Source organism: Pogoniulus pusillus, chromosome 3, assembly GCF_015220805.1.
Source record: "Pogoniulus pusillus isolate bPogPus1 chromosome 3, bPogPus1.pri, whole genome shotgun sequence".
Taxonomy (NCBI): Eukaryota; Metazoa; Chordata; class Aves; order Piciformes; family Lybiidae; genus Pogoniulus; species Pogoniulus pusillus.
In genome coordinates this window covers 17,328,270-17,348,468 of record NC_087266.1, presented here as the reverse complement: position 1 = coordinate 17,348,468, position 20,199 = coordinate 17,328,270, and the positions used below count along the sequence as shown (strand labels likewise).

At 38.4% G+C, this 20,199-nt stretch overlaps 1 protein-coding gene across 1 annotated transcript in view; it reads left to right on the top strand.

Moving 5' to 3' along the window:
- The window catches only part of CWF19L2 (CWF19 like cell cycle control factor 2), a 74,238-nt gene that overhangs the window by 39,150 nt on the left and 14,889 nt on the right, over window positions 1-20,199 (top strand). The window contains exons 11-12 of the mRNA XM_064170958.1: window positions 4,292-4,417; window positions 5,634-5,771. Of these exons, the coding sequence (XP_064027028.1) occupies window positions 4,292-4,417; window positions 5,634-5,771 (264 nt within the window). The remainder of the gene's footprint in view (window positions 1-4,291; window positions 4,418-5,633; window positions 5,772-20,199) is intronic.

Sequence of the window (20,199 nt, the reverse complement as noted above, 5' to 3'; positions counted from 1 at the left end):
GTTTATGTGAAATCCTCTGTCAGGCATATCTTTCCATTTATATCATTCACCACCTTGTTGCCCCTTCTGTATGTGGATTTGATTAGTTCTGTTGGGAAAGCTGCCATATTCCTGCTTGGTCACGTGTGTTTGGTAGGTTTGAGATAAGGTATTTTTTACCCTCCACAAAGATCAGTTTCATTTCAAACTAAAAAGCAATGGTGTGGATTGTCATAGTTTTCAGCACGACTTCTATGGTTATGTCTTCAGCTTCCAACCTTGTAGAGCATTCAAAATCTTTAAAGAACTAGGGCATTAATTAATGCTTCCTATCATGTGTTCTGGTGGTGTTAACTTCATAGAATCAACCAGGTTGGAAGAGACCTCCAAGATCATTCAGTCCAACTTATCACCCAGCCCTATCCAATTTCTCCCTCTCACAATAGAGAGAAAACTATTTTGTGAAAAAGTAACAGCTGAGGCAAGTATCTGGCTGATACTGGAAATAAGTATTATTATTATTATTGCAGCCAGACCAGTGCTGGACATCTTGGCATTTTTTGCAAAATGAGATTTATCTTTGATGAAACAGAAGAAAAGCTGCTTCGCTAGGCAGTCTTTTGATCTATAACTTTTAATTTTATTTTACTTTACTCAGAAAAATATAAGCAAGCTAGTGTACCTCAGTATCCACAGAATTTTGAAACCTTATTGGGGTTTCTGGGACAAGCTTTCATTAGGCAAGATGGCAGATGTAAAAGCAGACATCAGTTGTTTGATGAAAAATAGCTTCAAATTGAGATTAATAAAGTTGTTTATAAGACTTGACATAGTCTGTCCTAATAGCACCAGATTCAGTGATGTCCCCATTATTTGCTCTAATTTAATCAACCAATTTACGTGAACGTCTTTGTGGTGTAATCAAGGAGTTTTCAGGCTATTTTTAGGTTTGGTTTGGTTAATATTTTTTGAAGTGTAAATGCCTATTTTTCTGGTAAAGAGTTTTTTTTTATTGGTAAAATTTCTATATGCATGTATATTTATCTAAGTCTGAGAATGCCCCTTTGAAGTAGGAATATACTATACTGTATGTGTTTTGGAAGAATCTGAGCTGAGCTGGCTCTTACCAGGACATTCCCACCTGAACACGAGCCAGCAGTGTGCCCAGGTGGCCAAGAGAGCCAGTGGCATCCTGGCCTGCATCAGGAATGGTGTGCCCAGCAGGAGCAGGGAGGTCCTTCTGCCTCTGTACTCTGCACTGGTTAGACCACACCTTGAGTATTGTGTCCAGTTCTGGGCCCCTCAATTTAAGAAGGCCATTGAGATGCTTGAACATGTCCAGAGAAGGGCAACGAGGCTAGTGAGAGGCCTTGAGCACAAGCCCTACGAGGAGAGGCTGAGGGAGCTGGGATTGTTTAGCCTGGAGAAGAGGAGGCTCAGGGGAGACCTTATTGCTGTCTACAACTACCTGAAGGGAGGTTGTAGCCAGGCGGGGGTTGCTCTCTTCTCTCAGGTGGCCAGCACCAGAACAAGAGGACACAGCCTCAAGCTATGCCAGGGGAAATTTAGGCTTGAGGTGTGGAGAAAGTTCTTCACTGAGAGAGTCATTGGATACTGGAATGGGCTGCCCAGGGAGGTGGTGGAGTCGCCGTCCCTGGGGCAGTTCAAGGCAAGGTTGGACGTGGCACTTGGTGCCATGGTCTAGCCTTGAGCTCTGTGGTAAAGGGTTGGACTTGATCTATGAGTTCTCTTCCAACCTTGGTGATACTGTGATACTGTGAACAGATGTCCATCATCTGAAAAGGTAACATCTTCCATTCTAAATGAGCAGGTAGCTGGCAGGAACAGATGGAGGTTTGAGATGACTGAAGGCTGGCATCATAAAGGGAGTGGTATGAAACAGCACTTAGCACTCCTGTGCTTTACTTTTAGGCAGCTGGCAATAATACTGCAACTGTAAGTACCTAGAAATTGGGATTGCAAAAGCTGAGGTGTAATGAAGTATTTAAGCAGTCATTTGTGAAGTGGGTATATTCATTCTGCACCCAGGTGTTTTGTCTGAGAACTGGAATACTAAGTTCTGTCTGGATTGATGAGTCCTCAGTGACTGTTCTTCACTTGTGCTATACAGGTATTCCAGGCCTCCTCCTCTCTCTGTTGGGTGGGAGATGTATTTGTAGTCTTCCTGGGTGGCATAGAAGTTCAGTTAGTGAATGACATTCCTCCAGAATATTTTTACAAAAGGGTATTTTTTTTCCTGAATTATGTCTGTGGGCACAGCATTTTTTAATGACCTTGAGAGTTTTAGTTAGCACTGTTTCTAAACTAGAGATAAAACTTGGGAATACAGGTGCTTAGTCCAGACATTCAGATTGAGTTTTGATATAGGGAGTAGATGTTTAGAAATCCATTTGTCAAAATGGGAGCAGTTTTGGGCATTGTTAGAAGAACTCAATGCTACTATGGAACTGCAGTGAGAAAAACAAGGTGCCTATAAGATCTTGAGTGCTGAAGCATAGACTAGGAGTTCAGGGATTACACTTTTCTGTCCAGGCTAAGATGACTTCAGTTCTAGGTAATTCCTTGAGACAGGTGTTTTCTTCTGAAGGAGATTCCAGGAGGATGTATGCCACCTGTCAACGTGTTTCTATTTTACAAGGAAACTGAAGGATCTCTTCTGTGCTCACACAAGTGACAGTGATCTTACTATCCATTCATTTGCCACTGGCTGACAGACTGAACTGAAACCAGGCAGTTGGAAGCTTGCTTCTTGGGTTCTGTTAAAGAAAAATCAATGTTACCAGTAGCTTTAGTATTAGCCTTCTGTGTCTGTGCCTATTGGTAAGGATTACTCTGTGTACTTCTTTCTGATATCCAGCATTTAATGTGCTCGGAGCTGTTCTGGTTTTCGTCTTTGTAATATAATCTCAGAAACCCTGTCAGTCATACCTAATAGGTTTTTTTTTTTGGTGTTTCATTCTTCCCCCCACCTTCCACACTCCACTCAAACAGAGAAGTTTAACAGCATCCTATAACATTCCTATGTATTTGTGATGAGGATCTTTTGATATCTCACTACTAGTGATCTACCTTTCAAGTGGCTCCAGTTTAGAAGTTTTGAACTCTTAATGCCAGTTATAAGCATATTACAAAAATACATACACTTTTTTTTTTTTAACTTGTGTCATAAAAAGGTCTCCATGCTTCATCAGGTAATAGTGATTGTGAAATAGCTGGTAAGATGTGTATTTGGCCCTGCTTATTTTAAGAATACAGGTTAGACCTTGACCATATGAATAGCAGTAAGAAAGCTGGGTTTTGCTAAGAAGAAAAGATTTCTTACTGGTATCTGTTGCTTACAAGGAGAGCAAAGGCAGTAGAGACTTGAGAAGTGTATGAGTTTGTCCCCTAGACTGAGAATGTTGGAGATTCCTGTCAGCCCATTCTTCAAGTTATTGAGCTCTCTCTGAATGGCAGTCCTACCCTCAAGCCTATCAATGCCCTACCACCTATTTGGTGTCTCTGCAAACCTTCCGAGAGCTCATTCTGTTCCATTTTCCAGAGTGTTGAAGTTGTCTTGATTCATATTGACCCATGACCTAAATAGTCAATGCACATCTACTCACAGATGTAGAGACATTTACACCTGTGTAGATGCAGATCTAGTGTATCTGTATAGATAGACAGGTACTTGTGTTTGTATTTCCTATTCTAAATCAAGATTAAAAAAAAAATCATAATTACATTGTGATAAAAGTGGTCTGCACTGGTGATGGGTTTAGTGAAGGAAACAAAAGTCTCATCTAATAGAATATATTGAAAAGCAATAGCTAATGTTTTGCCCATTAGTTTGTTAGCCAAAAATACCCCACAAAACACCCCCAGCACCCCCAGTTCACAATAGCCCAGGAGTTGGTAGTGTGCTGCAACTTTTCAGATGGCTTTGAGGAATACACTGTTAGCATGATGGTGATGCATGCTCATTCAATATTATTGTATATTTCTTTGGGGGTTGAAGCTTTAAGAAAATGAACCAAGACTACAAACTTGTTTCTTTTTTTTTGAATGGGTTTGTTAACTGTGCACTAAAGATGCTGAATATCATTTTAATGTTCTTTTATTTTTGAATGTGGGAAAGACAGCCTCGTGTAATGCCTGCTTTGAATTACAATGATCAGGCAAAATGTAAAGAATACATTGTTTAATCTTCTGGATTGTTAACATTTACATTTAATCCATTTCACGTGGATTAAGTATTTCTTTTGGCTTTGCTTGTATCATTCTGTTTTCAACTTCTTAAAATCTGACACAGGCTTCAAGCCGCCAGGAAGAGGAACAAGTGGCCCTTGTCAGAACAGATCGTAGTGGAAGGGCATGGCCTGTGTCTGCACCAACTGAACCACAGGAGCCAAAAGGAGGACGGAGAAAGAGACAGATGGTAAGTTTTACCAATGTGAATATTAAAGTATAATTCGGAAATGATTTTGTAGTCTTACTTTCCTGATGCCATAATTAATAGGAATGTCTTACCACAATGTCAAAAGGTAATTGAAAAGTTCCCTTCAAAAGATGATTGAAATTGAGTTTTAGAGTACATATTTGTTAAGCATATATTAAGTTTATTTTCAGACTGCTTCCCTAGAGATCACTTTAGGGCTTATTTCATTTAGTGCATTCAAGGAAAAGTAAGTTTTTTCAAGTAATCACAGTCTCTTAGCCAATTAGTTTATATTACATAAAGTTATGTAAATAATTAAGGTTAGCAGAGGTGGATGTTTCCAAGATAAGAAAGGTATGCCTGAGATAGTCAACTCTCAGGGGATTATTTTATCTTTCTGCAGATCAGGAATACTGCTACTGCTGATAAGGGAAACCATGACTTAATCTTTGTAACAAAGTGCTTTGCAGGACAGTGAGAAGCTTGGAGGCTGGAGCACTCTGTGGGATGGTTGCTTGCAACGCTAAATAAGCTAATACTTGGATATTCTAGGAATAAGAGGAGATGACAATACCTTATATTTCTAGTAGTTATGTCATTGCTTGCTAGAACAGATCAGTTTGGAGGAGTTAAAGGCACAGGAGGACGAGGAATTGATTGTCATCCTCAAGTTGTTTCCATTTTGGAAAATGCCATCTTGCTTTATTTTTATTCCCTGTGCTCCTTCAAGATTTATTTTGTTCCTGCTCTAGGAGAAAACCTCTGTTCTCTTGTGCACTCTAAAATTTTAACATTTCCCACCAGAGATACCACATTTATACAAGTTTTCAGTACTATCTGTGTTTCAGTAGTGTCTGTGAGTTTGCATTTCAAAAGCTTCTGTAAATAGTGAGATCACTTTTTGAAATATGCTGCTTAACTAGTTCAGTGAGTTATTGTACATCTTTTCTGAGTGGTAATGTTGTAGCTTTGATAGCTTAAGGATACAAAGGGTATAGTGATTGTGGGAAAAGGCTGTGTGTTCATTTAAACATACTGATGCAGTTGAAAAAAGGGAAATATATTCTTTTCTTTAGGACAAAGGAAGCAGCAAGTCCCGTTGTTTCTGATCTGCTTAGCCTGACTCATGGTTCTTTAAAGTTGTTGAAATAATTAGTATTTTATAGTGCATCTTCCTCACTGGGCTAATAGTCATTTTTAATATGTTTGTTTCCAGATCCCTACTCATATAGATAAAGAAAGAGTAAGGTATTTTCAGGATGATGATAGTATGGACCTGAAGGACTTGGTCAAAAATGAGAAGATGAGAACAGCAGAGGATCAAAACTCCCTGTTCATGCGTATGGCATCAAAGGTAAGGTGTGGTGTATATGGCTTTTTAATTAAGCAAATTATGATTAGAAATATCAGGGAGGACATTAGGCCTCAGTGCTCTAGGTATGTTTTTTTCAGTTCAGAATCTTCTTGATTAATAATCAAGTCTGTTTTAAGTTGGTCCTGGTAGATATTATCAACATGATGGAAACCTGCGTGCATGCAGGAAGTGTGTTGGGCTCAGTTCCTTCAGAGAGGTGATTGTGCTGTTACTCTCCCTGTAGAGTTCAACACTTTTGAGGTGAACACCTTGAGTGTGTTGTACACTAATGCATCAGCAGGTTACCTACACCCAACAAAGGTCCCCAGATCAGTGACAAATAAAACTAGCATTTTCTTAGTATTTAAAGTGTCTCTTCCATCTACACTGGACCTAGGGGTCTGGTTAAATAAATGTGTCTTATTGCTAGTATTTGATTTCTTTCTTTACCTTCCCTTCCCCCAGAAAAACCCAAAACACGTAGAACTTTACTTCAAAACCTATGCAATAGTACAAACTATTACCAGTAAATGAAAATGTAAGGGCAAAATAAAACTGTACTGTACACATCATATAATAGTAAGTGTAACAAAGAGACGTGGCTGCCATTTTCTTGTCTTGTATTGTCTTCATGAAGTATTTTCTTTAGAAGAGGTAACTTCTGTGAGAAATGTTGGTTAGAGCATGTGTGTCTGTAGTAAAACATAAGTGGAATGGAATTATAAAAAAGTCTTATAGTCAGATCTGGTCATCGAAGGTGAGTTTGTAAATCAATATTAACATGACTTTCTGAAATTCTTACTAATGTGCTTAATTCATCCTGTGTATGGTCTGATGTCTTCATGTGACTGCTTCCATTGAACAATTTACAGGATTGCTTTGTGTGCTTTGATTCTTCTCAGAGATGTGAAAATAAAATGAGCCTGATTTGGGCTGAGTCAGGTAATAACAATTGTTTGCAGTGTCCCTGTGAAAACATAGTCGGGAATTGTTTTGTTTGTTTTTCATGGATTTTTCCAAACAAATGAAAGGCTGTGATGGTTTGGGTGTTACCCCACTATTATGAAATCACCCAGACTAGACTGATCCAGCTGGAAGTTAAGGAATGAAGCTATATTTACAGCTTAGCACAATTTACAAGCATATATATACACAGTTATATACAAGTAAAAAGTAACACAGAAACACAGTACCCCTCCCAGAACAATCAGATTGTAGAACTGAGAGATAAGTGAGATGTGTGTGAGAAGTATTTGACAGGTACAGGTATGGATGGCTGGTACCAGGTAGGCCTCTTCCCATGGGACCTTGCCCCTGCAAATCCATGGAGATTGCATTCCATTGTACAGGCTCAGTAACTTGTTATGGAACAGGTTGCTGCAAACTCATGTTAGCCTGAATATGGATCCAAGTCTTGGGGTATGGAGGTCCTGATTCCTGATGACAATGATAAGACAGATAATGCTCTTTGGACCAATCCTGACAGATGATAATCTTTAAAAAGAAAACAGAGGAAGAGATGATTTTTGATGTGTGTGTATTTGTTAGGGTTTTTTTTGTTTGTTTCTGTTATAAAAGAAGTTGCCAGTAGATGCATCAGGCATCTCTTCTGTTCAATACACATACACACATACATAAAGCATCTGAGGAAGGGGTACTTCATGACCTGACAATTTGTTATCGCTACATAATGAATCAGGACTGCCAAAAATAGAGATCACTGTGAATTGTGGAATCTCAAGATACAAAGCTGGGATTTTTCTAACATTATGACCTTTACCTCTGAACTGATTATTAAGATACACTCTACAGTGTCTCTGGAGAGAGGTACAGATCTTAGTGGTGCCCTACTTGGAATGCTGTCTGAAAGACATTGATATAAAAGGAATTACATTATCTAGCTTAGACAAAGGAGATTATGCTTTAGGCCTCTTAAATAGAGGGAAAGAGATTGCACCATAGGTATCGAGGAAATCAATTCAGCTGAAAGTGAGAACTGCTGAATGCAAAACAATGCTAATTGTGAAGTTGAGTGAAGCCCTAACTGCATATATCACAAGAGACTGTTACTGCTTGATTTGAGAGTCATTCCAAGTCTACAAACATAATTGCTGCTTTAATTAACAAGAGAAACAGAGAAAACAGAGAATTTAGGACCAACTGAAAACATAGAAGACTACTGAAGTGTACCCGCAGTGGACCTGTAGATTAGAATCATAGAATCATTTTTCATTGGTACGGAATACACAATTAACATAAAATATTAATAGGAAACAACTGTATTTGCTTCTCATATGAGAGGTGGTTGCAAAGCAGTGAATGAATGTTTTGCTTTGGTTTTGTTTGGTTTTTTTTTTTCAGTGAAGAAGGAAATTGTAGAATTTGTGCTCTAGATGCTGCGGAGGTTTTAATTGTGAGTGGGAGGAAGAAAGATACAGTGACTTTGTGAAACACAGTTTAATTGGTAAATATTAAATAGGGAGACTCAGCTGAGGTTTGGACTCAGGATTTTTACAGTGAAATGCTGAGAGCTGCTAGTGTGTAGCAGAAGTCAGTTCTATGTGCTTTATGTTTTTCCCCATAGATTTTAGCCATTGCTGGTGATGGGGTTTTGCAACATAAAATGACAACACTGGTGTAGAGCTGAGTTGAGTATGTTTTGTTCTAAAAGCTTTTTTTTTCTCCCTCTCCTCTTCCTCCCCTGTAAGGATAGATTTTCTCAATAATGCTGCAAAAATGTTTTCTATTTTGTGGCTTAGCCAACTACTTTGTTTTAGTTTGGGAAGGCTCTGAAGTTCCTCATGACTTCAGTAATGTTAGGTACAGGGTTTCTTTTTTGTTACCAGGCAAAGATACACTGCATCATATTGTTTTAAGAGAGCACATTTCTTGAATTAATAGGTAATGCTCGATTAATCTTTTAATATTGAGCCATATTATTTATGTACTAGCTAAGTGTGCTCAAATTAGATGTTTTTGTCAATTACTGTTGCAAGGGATTTTGGTTGTTCAAATTTTAATTTGTGGTATTGAAGTCCTCCGTTCCTGTGCTATGTCATATTTAGGTTTTGAAGGTATTTTTGTTTAGCTTTCATAAAAGGAAGCTTCACAGAGGCCAGTTCTTCTCTGTTAAAACCTGAGAAGTTTTTGGTAGTTTCTTTGCAGGTGATTCTCAGCTCCTGTCACCTGTTCTTCCCCAGATGGTGATTGTGTCTTGATCCTAAGTTAAGAAACTGGCTCCTATGCTTGCTGAGTTTTCCATATCTTTCCATGTCTGTTCACAGCATTACAAGATTAGTGTTAGTGCTGAAGTGTTGTCAGTAGTCAAAAGTTTGGATGTGATCACAGATGCTCTAAATGGTTTCTTTATGTACTTTATAAACCTCTACTATGTAGAGTGTCTGCATTATGATCTGGACCTTAGTGAAACAATTGTCTAAAATTTTGCATCTCTCCTAAGTGGATTCAGCAAGGTGGTTTATGCCCAGCAAGAAGTCTAGCAATCAAGCCTCTTTTGTCAATTTTAGTTTGATAATAGTACACAAATTTGACACATACAAATTATGCTCTCTTTGTGCCTTCATTTGAGAAGTGGAAAAAGTATCCACAAAAATGAATCTGTCATCTTTCAGAAAAGCAGTGGGAGGAAACTGCTGAAAGTCTATAAATAATATCCTACCTATGATGAGAGAAGGAGCATCCCATTCCTTAAATTCTTCTGAATAATTTCATTCATCTTATCAGTCGGAACAGATTTTGTTGATTGATTGTTGTGATTTTGTAGGAGTGGCTGGTGGTCTAAGAGGTTATCCACTGCAAATACAACAATTGCTTTTGAAAGATGAAGCACAGGGTATATTTTTACTGCAGCCTTCCTGTAAGGAGCTCTACTACACAACTGCTTCTCATTACAGTGGTGTTTTGGCTTCCATAAGTTCTAATGTCAGTGTAATTTTCAGGAAAATAGATGTTTGATGGATGACTCATTCTTAAGTTCACTTGGTTGCCTCATTTGAGCCAAATGGAAATACAAACAAACAAGCAAACAGATTTGTTTGAATTACCAAAAATACTTAATAAATCTCTTGAGTTCATTAGTTGTCTAAAATTACTGGCTGCTGCAAAGTAAAATTAAACTGCAAACATAAGAATCTTTTGCTATCACAGTATAGCCAAATATGTATGGGTTGGTTTTGTCTGGTTGGTTTTGTTTGTTTGAGCTTTTGTTTGTTTAGAGTTTCTATATTATTTCCAATTATATTTTTCCATATAATCTGTATCTTGTTCAGTCCAGTGGATGTTCATTGTCTGCAACAAAGTGGCCCTCCAGTCCTTACCATTCTTTGGTTATGCAGTATGATCATCTTTAGAGCCACCCTTAATGCAATTGGAATTTACCAGTGTGAACAGAGGAGTCTAAACCCTCCTGTCTTCATTTCCCCAGTCTTGTGCAGCATGTTTTCTCCCACTCCCATAATGTGTCAGGCCAACCAGCAGTGCTGTTCCCCATGCAGTTGTGGCTCTGGTCAACTGTGGTTACTGCTAAGCATATAGACTACAACATTATTTCCCCAGTGGATTTCGTTATCACTTTCCCCAAAAGAAAATTCCAGCCAGGTGTCTGTAGAGGACAGAGGAAATAGCCCCTGCTCTCATGAATGGGAATGAATTGAAAAAGAGCAGCATATTTTCAAGCTTTTTCACACCTGAATCCCCTGCTTCACGTGAATGTTATTTTCCAAATAGAGTTTTAGTGGCATTTCAACTAATATATAGACTAGTTGTTATGAAACTCTGATGATAATGACATAATTGCAGTTTTGTATAGGGAGATGGGGATATTGAAATAGATAGGATTCATAAAAGGATTTACTTTTTCACATGGAACTTAGAAGAAACATGTGTACATAGGTTCAAAATCTCTGTCCATGAAACCTTTCTAATCTCATTGGAAATGAAGGTCTGCATGTCTTCATCTCATCCTTGATTCTCACCCAAATTTGCACACTAAACAAGCCTCTTAAGTCTTCTCTCCACCTGTAAAGTGTCATTTCTGAAGAGGTCTGTGAGATCAGATGAAGGGAATGTGCCATCTCCTTGCTACTTATTTGCCTGTTGAGCCTGTTTTAAATTGGAATTTGCTTTTCATTGAAATCTGTTATTCCCCTCTTGCCATTCTTCATTTTCTAAGCATGGTTCTAATGCAGAATCACAGAGTGCTATGAGTTGGAAGTGACTTTGAAAGATCATTTAGTCCATCACCCCTGACAGAACAGGGTCACCTCTATCAGGTCACACAGGAACGCATCTAGGCAGATTTTGACTATCTCTAAAGAGGGAGACTCCACAGCTCCTCTGGGCAGCCTGTTCCAGTGTTCTGTCACCCTCACAGTGAAAAAACTCTTTCTCACGTTTGCATGGAACTTCCTTTGTCTCAGCTTCCTCCCATTGCCCTTTGTCCTGTCATCGGGCATCACCGAGCAGAGCCTGGCTCCATCCTCTTGGCGCTCATACTTTACATACCTATAAACCGTAGTGAGGTCACCCTTCAGTCTGCTCCTTTCCAAGCTGAAGAGACCCAGCTCCCACAGCCTCTCCTTGTAAGAAATGTTCCGCTCCCTTATTCATTTTTTGTGGCTCTACACTGGAATCTTTCAAGTGGTTCCCTGTCCTTCCTGAACTGAGGGGCCCAGAACTGAACATAATGTTCAAGATGCAGCCTCTCAAACCACCACAAAAAAACCCCAAACCCAAACTGAAACAACAAGCCAACCAAAAAAAAAAAACAAAACCCTGAACACCATTCTTTTTTATATGTGGAAAAAAGTTTGCCTTAACATTTGATTCTTTCATATTTCCCTGTTATGCCTAAAGGGAAATAAAAACTGAACTTACTATTTCTCTACGCTTCTTTCTTCAGCTAGGCAAACAGATTAGGGTCTCCCTGCTACAGAAACATAAATATAGGATACAAAAAAGTAAAAAAACATACTAAAAAAATCTAGTTTTAGGATACAAAATGTGTGTGAAGTCTTAGGTTTTCATAGTTACAGTTCTAAGAGCCCTGTCAGTAGTTCTTTCTGCTCTTGACTGTTGTAAGTAGTTCTGTTTTCCCAAATTCATGTTGTTAAGCCCTACGTAATCCTTTCACTTACGTCAGTAGATGCTTGTGGGTGTATAGAGACAGATTTCTAGAACATGAGCTAAATAGAAACTACCTTCTATTTGTATGTGTAAATCCTACTAGGCATTTGCTTGTTAATTGTGTTTTACTAAAAGAAGGTGAGAAAGACTAATTTGTGGTGTTCATCAGACCATTTAGATTTTGGCCATCAACTAATTTTATTTAAAATTCTCTTTAGTAAGCCATAGCATGAATTGAAACAGTGAAAAATGCAGAACTAGATTTCCTAAAGGGGTATGCTGATATTAGAGGTTTTTTACAAAGGGAATGTGAATGTTGAGTTTCCTTGATTCTGAAGTCTGTAAAATGGAAAATTGCTTTCAGCTTTATAATGATTTACTTGCTGTGTAAACTTGCCTGCTGCATGTCTTCGCATTTCCATCACCATAAACCAAAGTAACAGTCTAGACACACTATAGAAGTCAAGTGGAAAAGAAAAGCAGAATGTTGCTGCTTCCAATATTACAATCCTTTTTAACTTCTTTCTTCTCATGGTGAAGCCATTGTAGCACAATATTGAATAGACATGGTAAAACTAATAAAGCTCTGATGTACTGTTGATTTTTACATTTACTTTAGATGGTTTGCTGTAAACAATTAATATGAAAATCCAAGAGAAAATTATTTCAAACACCTGTGTTACACTGTTTCAGTTCAAATCACTAAACGACTTTCTGTGTATATTGTGTGGACACAAAGAAAAAGAAATAAATTAACAGCAAGAACAGTTGCATTGGGAAGGAGGACCATCAACCCATAATGAATGGCTGCATGAGTGTCCAGAGAAGGGCAGCAAGGCTGGTGAGGGGGCTGGAGCACAATTCCTATGAGGAGAGGCTGAGGGATCTGGGGTTGTTCAGCCTGGAGAAGAGGAGGCTCAGGGGAGACCTCATTGCTGTCTAGAACTACCAGAAGGGAGGTTGTAGCCAGGTGGGGGTTGGTCTCTTCTCCCAGGCACTCAGCAACAGGACAAGAGGACACAGTCTCAATCTGTGCCAGGGCAGGTTTAGGCTGGATGTTAGGAAGGGTTTCTTCACAGAAAGTGATTTGCCATTGTAATGAGCTGCCCATGGAGGTGGTGGAGTCAACATCCCTGGAGATTTTTAAAAGGAGATTGTGTGAGGCACTTAATTCCATGGTTTAATTAATTAGAAGGTGTTAGGTTGGACTCGATGATCTTGAAGGTCTTTCCAACCTGATTAATCCTGTGATTCTATGAGCATTTGGCTTTCTTCATGAATTGTGTTAAAATTACAAGATACATTGCAACTGAAAACTTGTGCAGGGGAATCTTTCTAGATGTTGAAATTATGGCCAAAGGTAATTAAAGTTAAATGCTACTCACACTTTTAGTAGAAGAATTCTGTGCCTGGAGATACTTTGTTTGGTTTACATTTAATTTCACTGACTTGCATGTAAAGGTTTATCTGTCTTACTAGCTAATTATAGCAAAATCTACAGTTTTCATTTCCAATAACTGAAACAAGAAGTTACCCTAACCATTGAGCATTATTCTGCCGGGTTTTTTTAATCACTTGATTTCTGCTGCTTAAAGGTAACCCAGCACTACCTTGCTCATCAACATGATTCATATTTTCCTGTCAGTGTCATAGGCCTTAAAAGCAGTCTGTGCCTCGATATGCTAAAGTCCTTTGGTTCTATGTGTCTGATGTATTATTTGTTTCACTGTAATGATAGGTTTGGGAAATACCTCTATCCTGAGTTATATGTTGAATTAAACCTACAAATTCAGATATCTGTGGTTGTTGGGAATTTGGACTTCTAAAAAAATTAACATTAAATATGTACCTTGATTTGGCTTAAGCGAATATTATTTGAGGTCAGAGAGGTTGTTTTCTGAGGTGATTTGGTGGTAAACAGTTAAGTGCTAAATGCAGAATAAATTCGAATGTGATCAGATGTGACACTCGGATTTATATTCTAAAATAATAGTTTGTTCTTCTTTATTGCAGCTTCCCAAAATATATTATGAATACCACATTCCACAAATATTAACTCTGTCATTTAAAGTTGAAGACGTCAGTGTTGCCATGACAATTTAAAGCCAAACTGATACATTTTGTACAATCTATAGACTTTTTTCTTATCTTTTTTCCAAGCAGATGCACTTTTATTAGCTTATATGGAAGTAACTTTAACAGTGATTGCATTAGCAAGAAAGCAGAAAAAGCAAGGAACAAGGAAGTAAGCAGAAAAGCATGCATACAAAAAAGGTGGAAGTAACCCACACTAGAAAGATGCAGGCATATTTTGTTACCATGCTAATTTTATTTAATGGAATTTCCTGTTTCATCCTCAAATCTCAGAAGAAATTTGAAGAGGGAAAAAAAAAAAAGCATACTCTGTGTATCATAAAAGAAAAATTCCTGATGATTAAGAATTCTGCCTCTTGAGGTTTTCTTTCAGTATCACAATGATATTAAGTACTTCCATAGGACTTGCTTTCCAAAGAGCGCCCAAAGAGCAAGGACTAGCAGCAGAGAATCCACAACACACTTCAGGTGGTGTGTAGGTAGCCAGCAGTGTATAAGGCTGCAGGATTTTACTGTGGCAAGAAGAAAAAATACAATCAGATTAAAATTTAGCTATGAAATGGAGTTCTGGTGATCTGAACACACATCCTTCATATGTGTTCAAATGTGACTGACCCTGAAGTATAACTTGCTCAGACCTACCACGTATACTTTAGGAGATAGCTGCATGCCAAGGTGCCTGACAGTTTCAGTAATGTAAAAAAAAATAAAGTACATCAATTATTTTATGAAAATAATGTACTACAATGAAATTATCCATGTAATGCATTGGTATGACTTGTAGTAATTATAATGTTAGAAATTTAATCAGCAAATACAACATTGCAATTTCCCCCTCTCTCAAATCCTCCTCATTTATGTATAGTCATATCCTGATCTTTAACTGAACTCCTGTGTTGAATGGTTAAGATCTTCCTCCTTGTTTTGTGTTTTGGCTGTATTTCCACTGTATTAGAGCTGTCCAAGCGAGAGCCCAAAGGATGAGTTTTATAAGCTCCTACAAGAAATTTGGGTGCATTCCCTGACTGCTGTTTAAATGTTTGTGTATTCCACGTCTTTTTTGGACAGGGCAAGCAAAATTGTGATGCTCTCTTTTGGTTAAACTAAAACTACATCCTGGCTGTGGAAAATGGATCCCTTGCTACATGCATGGTAGAAATTTTACAGTTCTACAGTTAACACCATGAGATGTAGGGAGGCTTTGTCATTTTGCCTTGTGCTAAGGCCACCTGTGTATTCTCTGGTTAACTTATACTTGCCAAAAGAGATAGAAAAGTTGGAAAACAAAGGCTGTGTATGAAGGAATAATGTGGCAGATGAGCCCAGGAAAAAAAGTGAAATGGGAGAGAGGAGACAAGGGACTGTTCTGGTTCTTAAAGAGAGCTGTCAGAGTGAAGCTCTCAAATGAACTAGAGAGAAAACAGGATTATATTTGAAGAGAGAGATACAGATAGAAATTACAGAGTAGATACAACAACCATAGCGACCCACTTGAATTTTTCCCAAAGCTAAATCTGTAATCCCCAGTGCTCCAATCCCCCCCAGCACCCAATGCCTCTGCCATCCATAGGCCTAAACATAAGCCTCTGGAGGCCCCTAAAAGCAGCTCCCGCCAGACATAGCGCTGGAGGAAGAGGAGAGGAGAATGAGCTGGCCTCACCCTGAGTTTATAAAGAGATAACAGAATTGTGAGGTTGAATAACAATATTCTAGTCTCTAGAGGATTTTTAACCCTGTAGTCCCCAGCCTGGGATAAGATGATCTGTCTTACGAGCACATCAGTTTATGTCAGGTCTTTGTTTTGGCCAGCATCTGGTAGAAACAAGGACTTAAGGTGCTTTGCCTTTATAGATGTCTGTTAATTCCAGCAGTTCAGTGATGCTTTGTAGGACATCCTGACTTAGAGGTGATGTATCCTTGTAACTCCCTGCATCTTTGTGATCTGTGCAGCACCTGAAATAGTGAGGGAACTCACTACAGAACTTGCAAAGTACATTGACTTTGATAATTGACAGGCATAATACTTCAGCTGATGCAGTTCAGCTTCCCAGCAACTCTAATACATGAATGTGGTTCCTGTGGATTTTTACTAGCTCTGCCTTTTGTGTGGAAGAAGATATGTATGAATGAAATCAGTTTTTAAATGATCACTTGCTTTCCTTCTGGTATTTTGGAGAACACTTTCTTCTTGCTCATTCAATTCCCTTTAACATTTTTTGAGAGATTTTATTATAGCCAAGTAATGCAGTTGACAGAACACACTGGGCACCTTATTATAAACATGAGTATAAATAGTTTTAAAGAGAATTTCCTCCTGAATAACTTTTCAAAAAGACCAGTATTTAGAGTAGCAGTTGAAGAGTACTTCCCAGTCTCCCATAGTAGCAGCTGTGTTCTATTTTATTTCACTTCTGACACATTGATGTTTGGCATTTTTTTAGGATTTGAGGCATAATCACATTTAAGAAATTGTGCCTTAAACATGTTTTTGATTGCATTTTCATTGCTACTGGCAAGGATTGTGTTAGTGATGTTCACTGCTACTATTCTGATATTGCAAACTAAATGTCATTAGTGGGTGTTTGTTTGTTTTTAGGGAAGAAAACATTCCTAAATAGATTTTTCCACTTACATTCATATAATTTCAGTAGGAGTACACAGTTCTTACTGGTTGATATTTTTGCCTAGTTTTAGGTTTCTGTACTTCCTGAACTGTTTTGAAGTATATTGAAAGAACACTGGGAGTTGCAAAGAAATTCTTACTCCTTTCATGGCTGTTGCTTTTGGAGTTGAAGATATATCCCCTTTTAACACTCTTTAAAATCATCTAAAGGGTAGGATAAAACATGGCAAGAAATAAAGATTCAAGGACAGAGTGACCATCTGTAACTTGGTCTGTGTCTCAGAACTGCAGCATACTGGCACTGTGCATTGATATGCTAGATTTATGACTTGAGTAAAAGTCTCATAAACTCTTTAAAGGTACAAAAAAGGGGAAAAATAAGGAGTTATTTTTCCACTTTGTCCCTGTCTGGTTTTCAAGGGAAGGTTCAACTGCTTGGAGGGCATCCAATTGGACATGAATTATTAATGACAAGGCTTTTTTAATTGCATGAGAAGGTTGAAATGTTTTAAATAATTTTTATTAGACTCTACTTAAGTAATTTCAAGCACTTATTTAATGTCTTTGAAGCTGGGGTGTTGGTTTCTTGAACTGTCTTGCATTCCTTCTTATTTTCTGTTAGTATTGCAATTTGATCTATAATTTGCTGGTACTTGCTGGTAGAGTCACTACGATAGAGATAAACTGGAAATGACCTGTGAAGACTTTTTCCCTAAAATACCCCTTTAGTGTAGCATGTTTCCCTGTGCTAGTTTGAAGCTAGCTAGAATGTTTTGGTGAGAAGAACTAGATTACAGGCTGTGAAAGGAAAACAGTGGTGATGTTTACTTCACCCATAGGCTTGCTGAGAGGTGTAAGAGCAAGAATCCAAACATAGATAAGGGAGTTGCTCTCTGTCTGGGCTCTGGGCTGCATCTCTCTAACCTCACCTTCCATCTCTCTGATTAATCCACCTGCTTCCTACACACCCCACCCCCCCAGCCAACCCTCCATTCTTCCTTGGGCACAAGGTAAGGTAGAGAGGGGTGAGGAGAAGGTGGAAGGGCAGTTGGGAGCCCCTCCTGGGCACTCAGGTTTCTGGGAGGGCTGTTGTGTTTCTGTATTACCTTTTACCTTGTATGTTTCTGTATATAACTGTATATACTGTAAATATCTGCTTGTATATTGTGCTAAGCTGTAAATATAAAAGCTTCATTCAGTTTCCAGAGCCAGCTGAGTCTAGTCAGGGTGATTTCTAAAGTGTGGGAGGCCAGGTAACACCCAAACTGTCCCGTTCCCCTAAATGCTGCATTGCTACCTACCTTTTCTTGTTCCTTTAATTCTCCAAAGTAAGTTTACATTTAGTCTGTTTCCTTCCCCATTGTGCTTCATCTAATTCTGTTAACCAATACAGATCTTAAACCAGAAGACTGGATGAGGCACTTAGTGCCATGGTCTAGTTCACTGGATAGGGCTGGGTGATAGGTTGGACTGGATGATCTTGGAGGTCTCTTCCAACCTGGTTGATTCTATGATTCTATGATTCTAAGTGCAATGTTATCTGGCTCATAGGGCCTCTTGTGGTATTGAAGAACTTTTCTATGCATCTTTTAGTTTCCATGAAAAATGGGGAATTTTTAAAAACTCTCCACTGACTTCTTACTCCAGCCTGATTCACATACCTTGAGTGGGATCCAGGCTGTACTGGGAGCTTACATTGAATGGGTGATAAATGCATGTGATTTCACACACTCACACATACATATATATATATGGCTTAGTAATATTAGAAGTCAAAGTCTTATTTAATATTTCCTACTGTTTTTCTTTACTTTGAGGGCTTATAATTTTGAATCCAGAAATTTCACTGCTGGATCTCCAGAAAACACAAAGAAAATTCTCTGGTGCAACTGGAGAGTCTTTATCACTATTATTCAGCTTTTGCCGAGGGCTGATTGGTTGGTGTGGCTTTTTTAATTCCCTCCCCCCCCCCCCCCCCCCCATTTTTTAAATTGCAATTGTAGCTTGTGTTTTTTCCCTTTTAACCCTCCTGAATTGCTCTTCTTTTCATTCACTCCACTCAGGGTCATGTATTGGGCTTTATATTTGCTACAGACCTAATCTTAGGTTTGAATCTTCAAATGATGACTATTTTTTTCCACATTGCCTCAAACATGATGCAAAAAAAGTGCAACTCCTGAAGAAGAGCGGCATAGTTTCTTTTTAGTCTTGCTGAATTTCCATTTAAAATGTAGTAATCTTCTGCTAGTTATGAGTGTACAAGGAGAAATGAAGTCTGGTCTTTAAACAGCACTTTACTGCATTCTCTTGAATCCCAGACGTCTCACAGTATACAGTACTTTATCCACTGTTAGAAAAAAGACACCATCTAGTTTGCCTACTAATAGGATGAATACTTATTTGATCACAAGAAGATCTGTAGAATATTTTTAAGGTGTTTTGAAAAGTAGTATTACTTAAAAGAGATTATACATAACAAACTATGGATTTCCATAACTCTTAAGTGCAGGCATTACAAGATCATCATAATTTTCTGTGCTGCATTGTGACAGTCATGATAGCTAAGGTGTGTGGATTTCCACTTTGCCTTTTCTTTGGCAGGTGTCTTGTGTGCTTGCATTCTCATGTTAGACTTTTTTATTAAAAATAAACCAAAGTAAACAGTAAACTTTTACTTTTGGTAGTAACAAAGTGGGGTCATTCTCCAGGTAGTGCTTATTGGTGTTTCTGCTGCTGGAGTTCTAATTTTATCTGTCTTGTGCTTATTTGATGGAAGAACAGACTTGATTTTTGACAGTCAAACAAGTAAATAGTTTCTAAAGGTCAGGAATCTCCTGTTTATTTTAAATATAGAACTACATCATTGCAGTAAAACAGAGCAAGAATGGAGCAGATCTCTTGAATTGTTGATTTTAGTCTTTAGTGGCTTACAATGGGAAATGTGCATAAACAGTTAAATGCATTACAGCTAAATAAAGTAATGTTAAGGAGGCTGCTCCTCAGTCATTTGGTAAGGAAGTGCTGAGCTTATTCAGAGTAAGCTATTGGTGATATTAGTTGTGATGGTTTGGGTGTTACCTGCCCCCCCCACTTTAGAACTCACCCAGACTAGTCTCAGCTGGCTCTGGGAATATGAATGAAGCTATTTATTTCCAGCTAGCACAATATACAAGCAGATATTTACAGTATATACAGAAATATACAAGGTAAAAGTAATACAGAAACACAACTCCCCTCCCAGAAACCTGAGTCCCCAGGAGGGGCTCTCAACCACCCCTCACCTTCCCCTTGCCCCTCTCATCCTTACCCCAGTCCTAAGGAAGAATAGAGGCTCAGCCAAGAGGTTATGAAGCAAAGGTGGGTTAGTCCAAATGGAAGGTGAGGTTAGGGAGATGCAGCTCAGTCAGAGAGTGAGACAAAATGGTGAGAGTGTTATCTAATGTTTTCCTTTCTTGTTCAGCAAGACTGTGAGTGAAGTAGACATCACCATTGTTTTCCTTTCACAGCCTATGATCTAGTTCTTACCAAAACATTCTACCCTGCTTCAAACTAGCGCATTAGTGAATT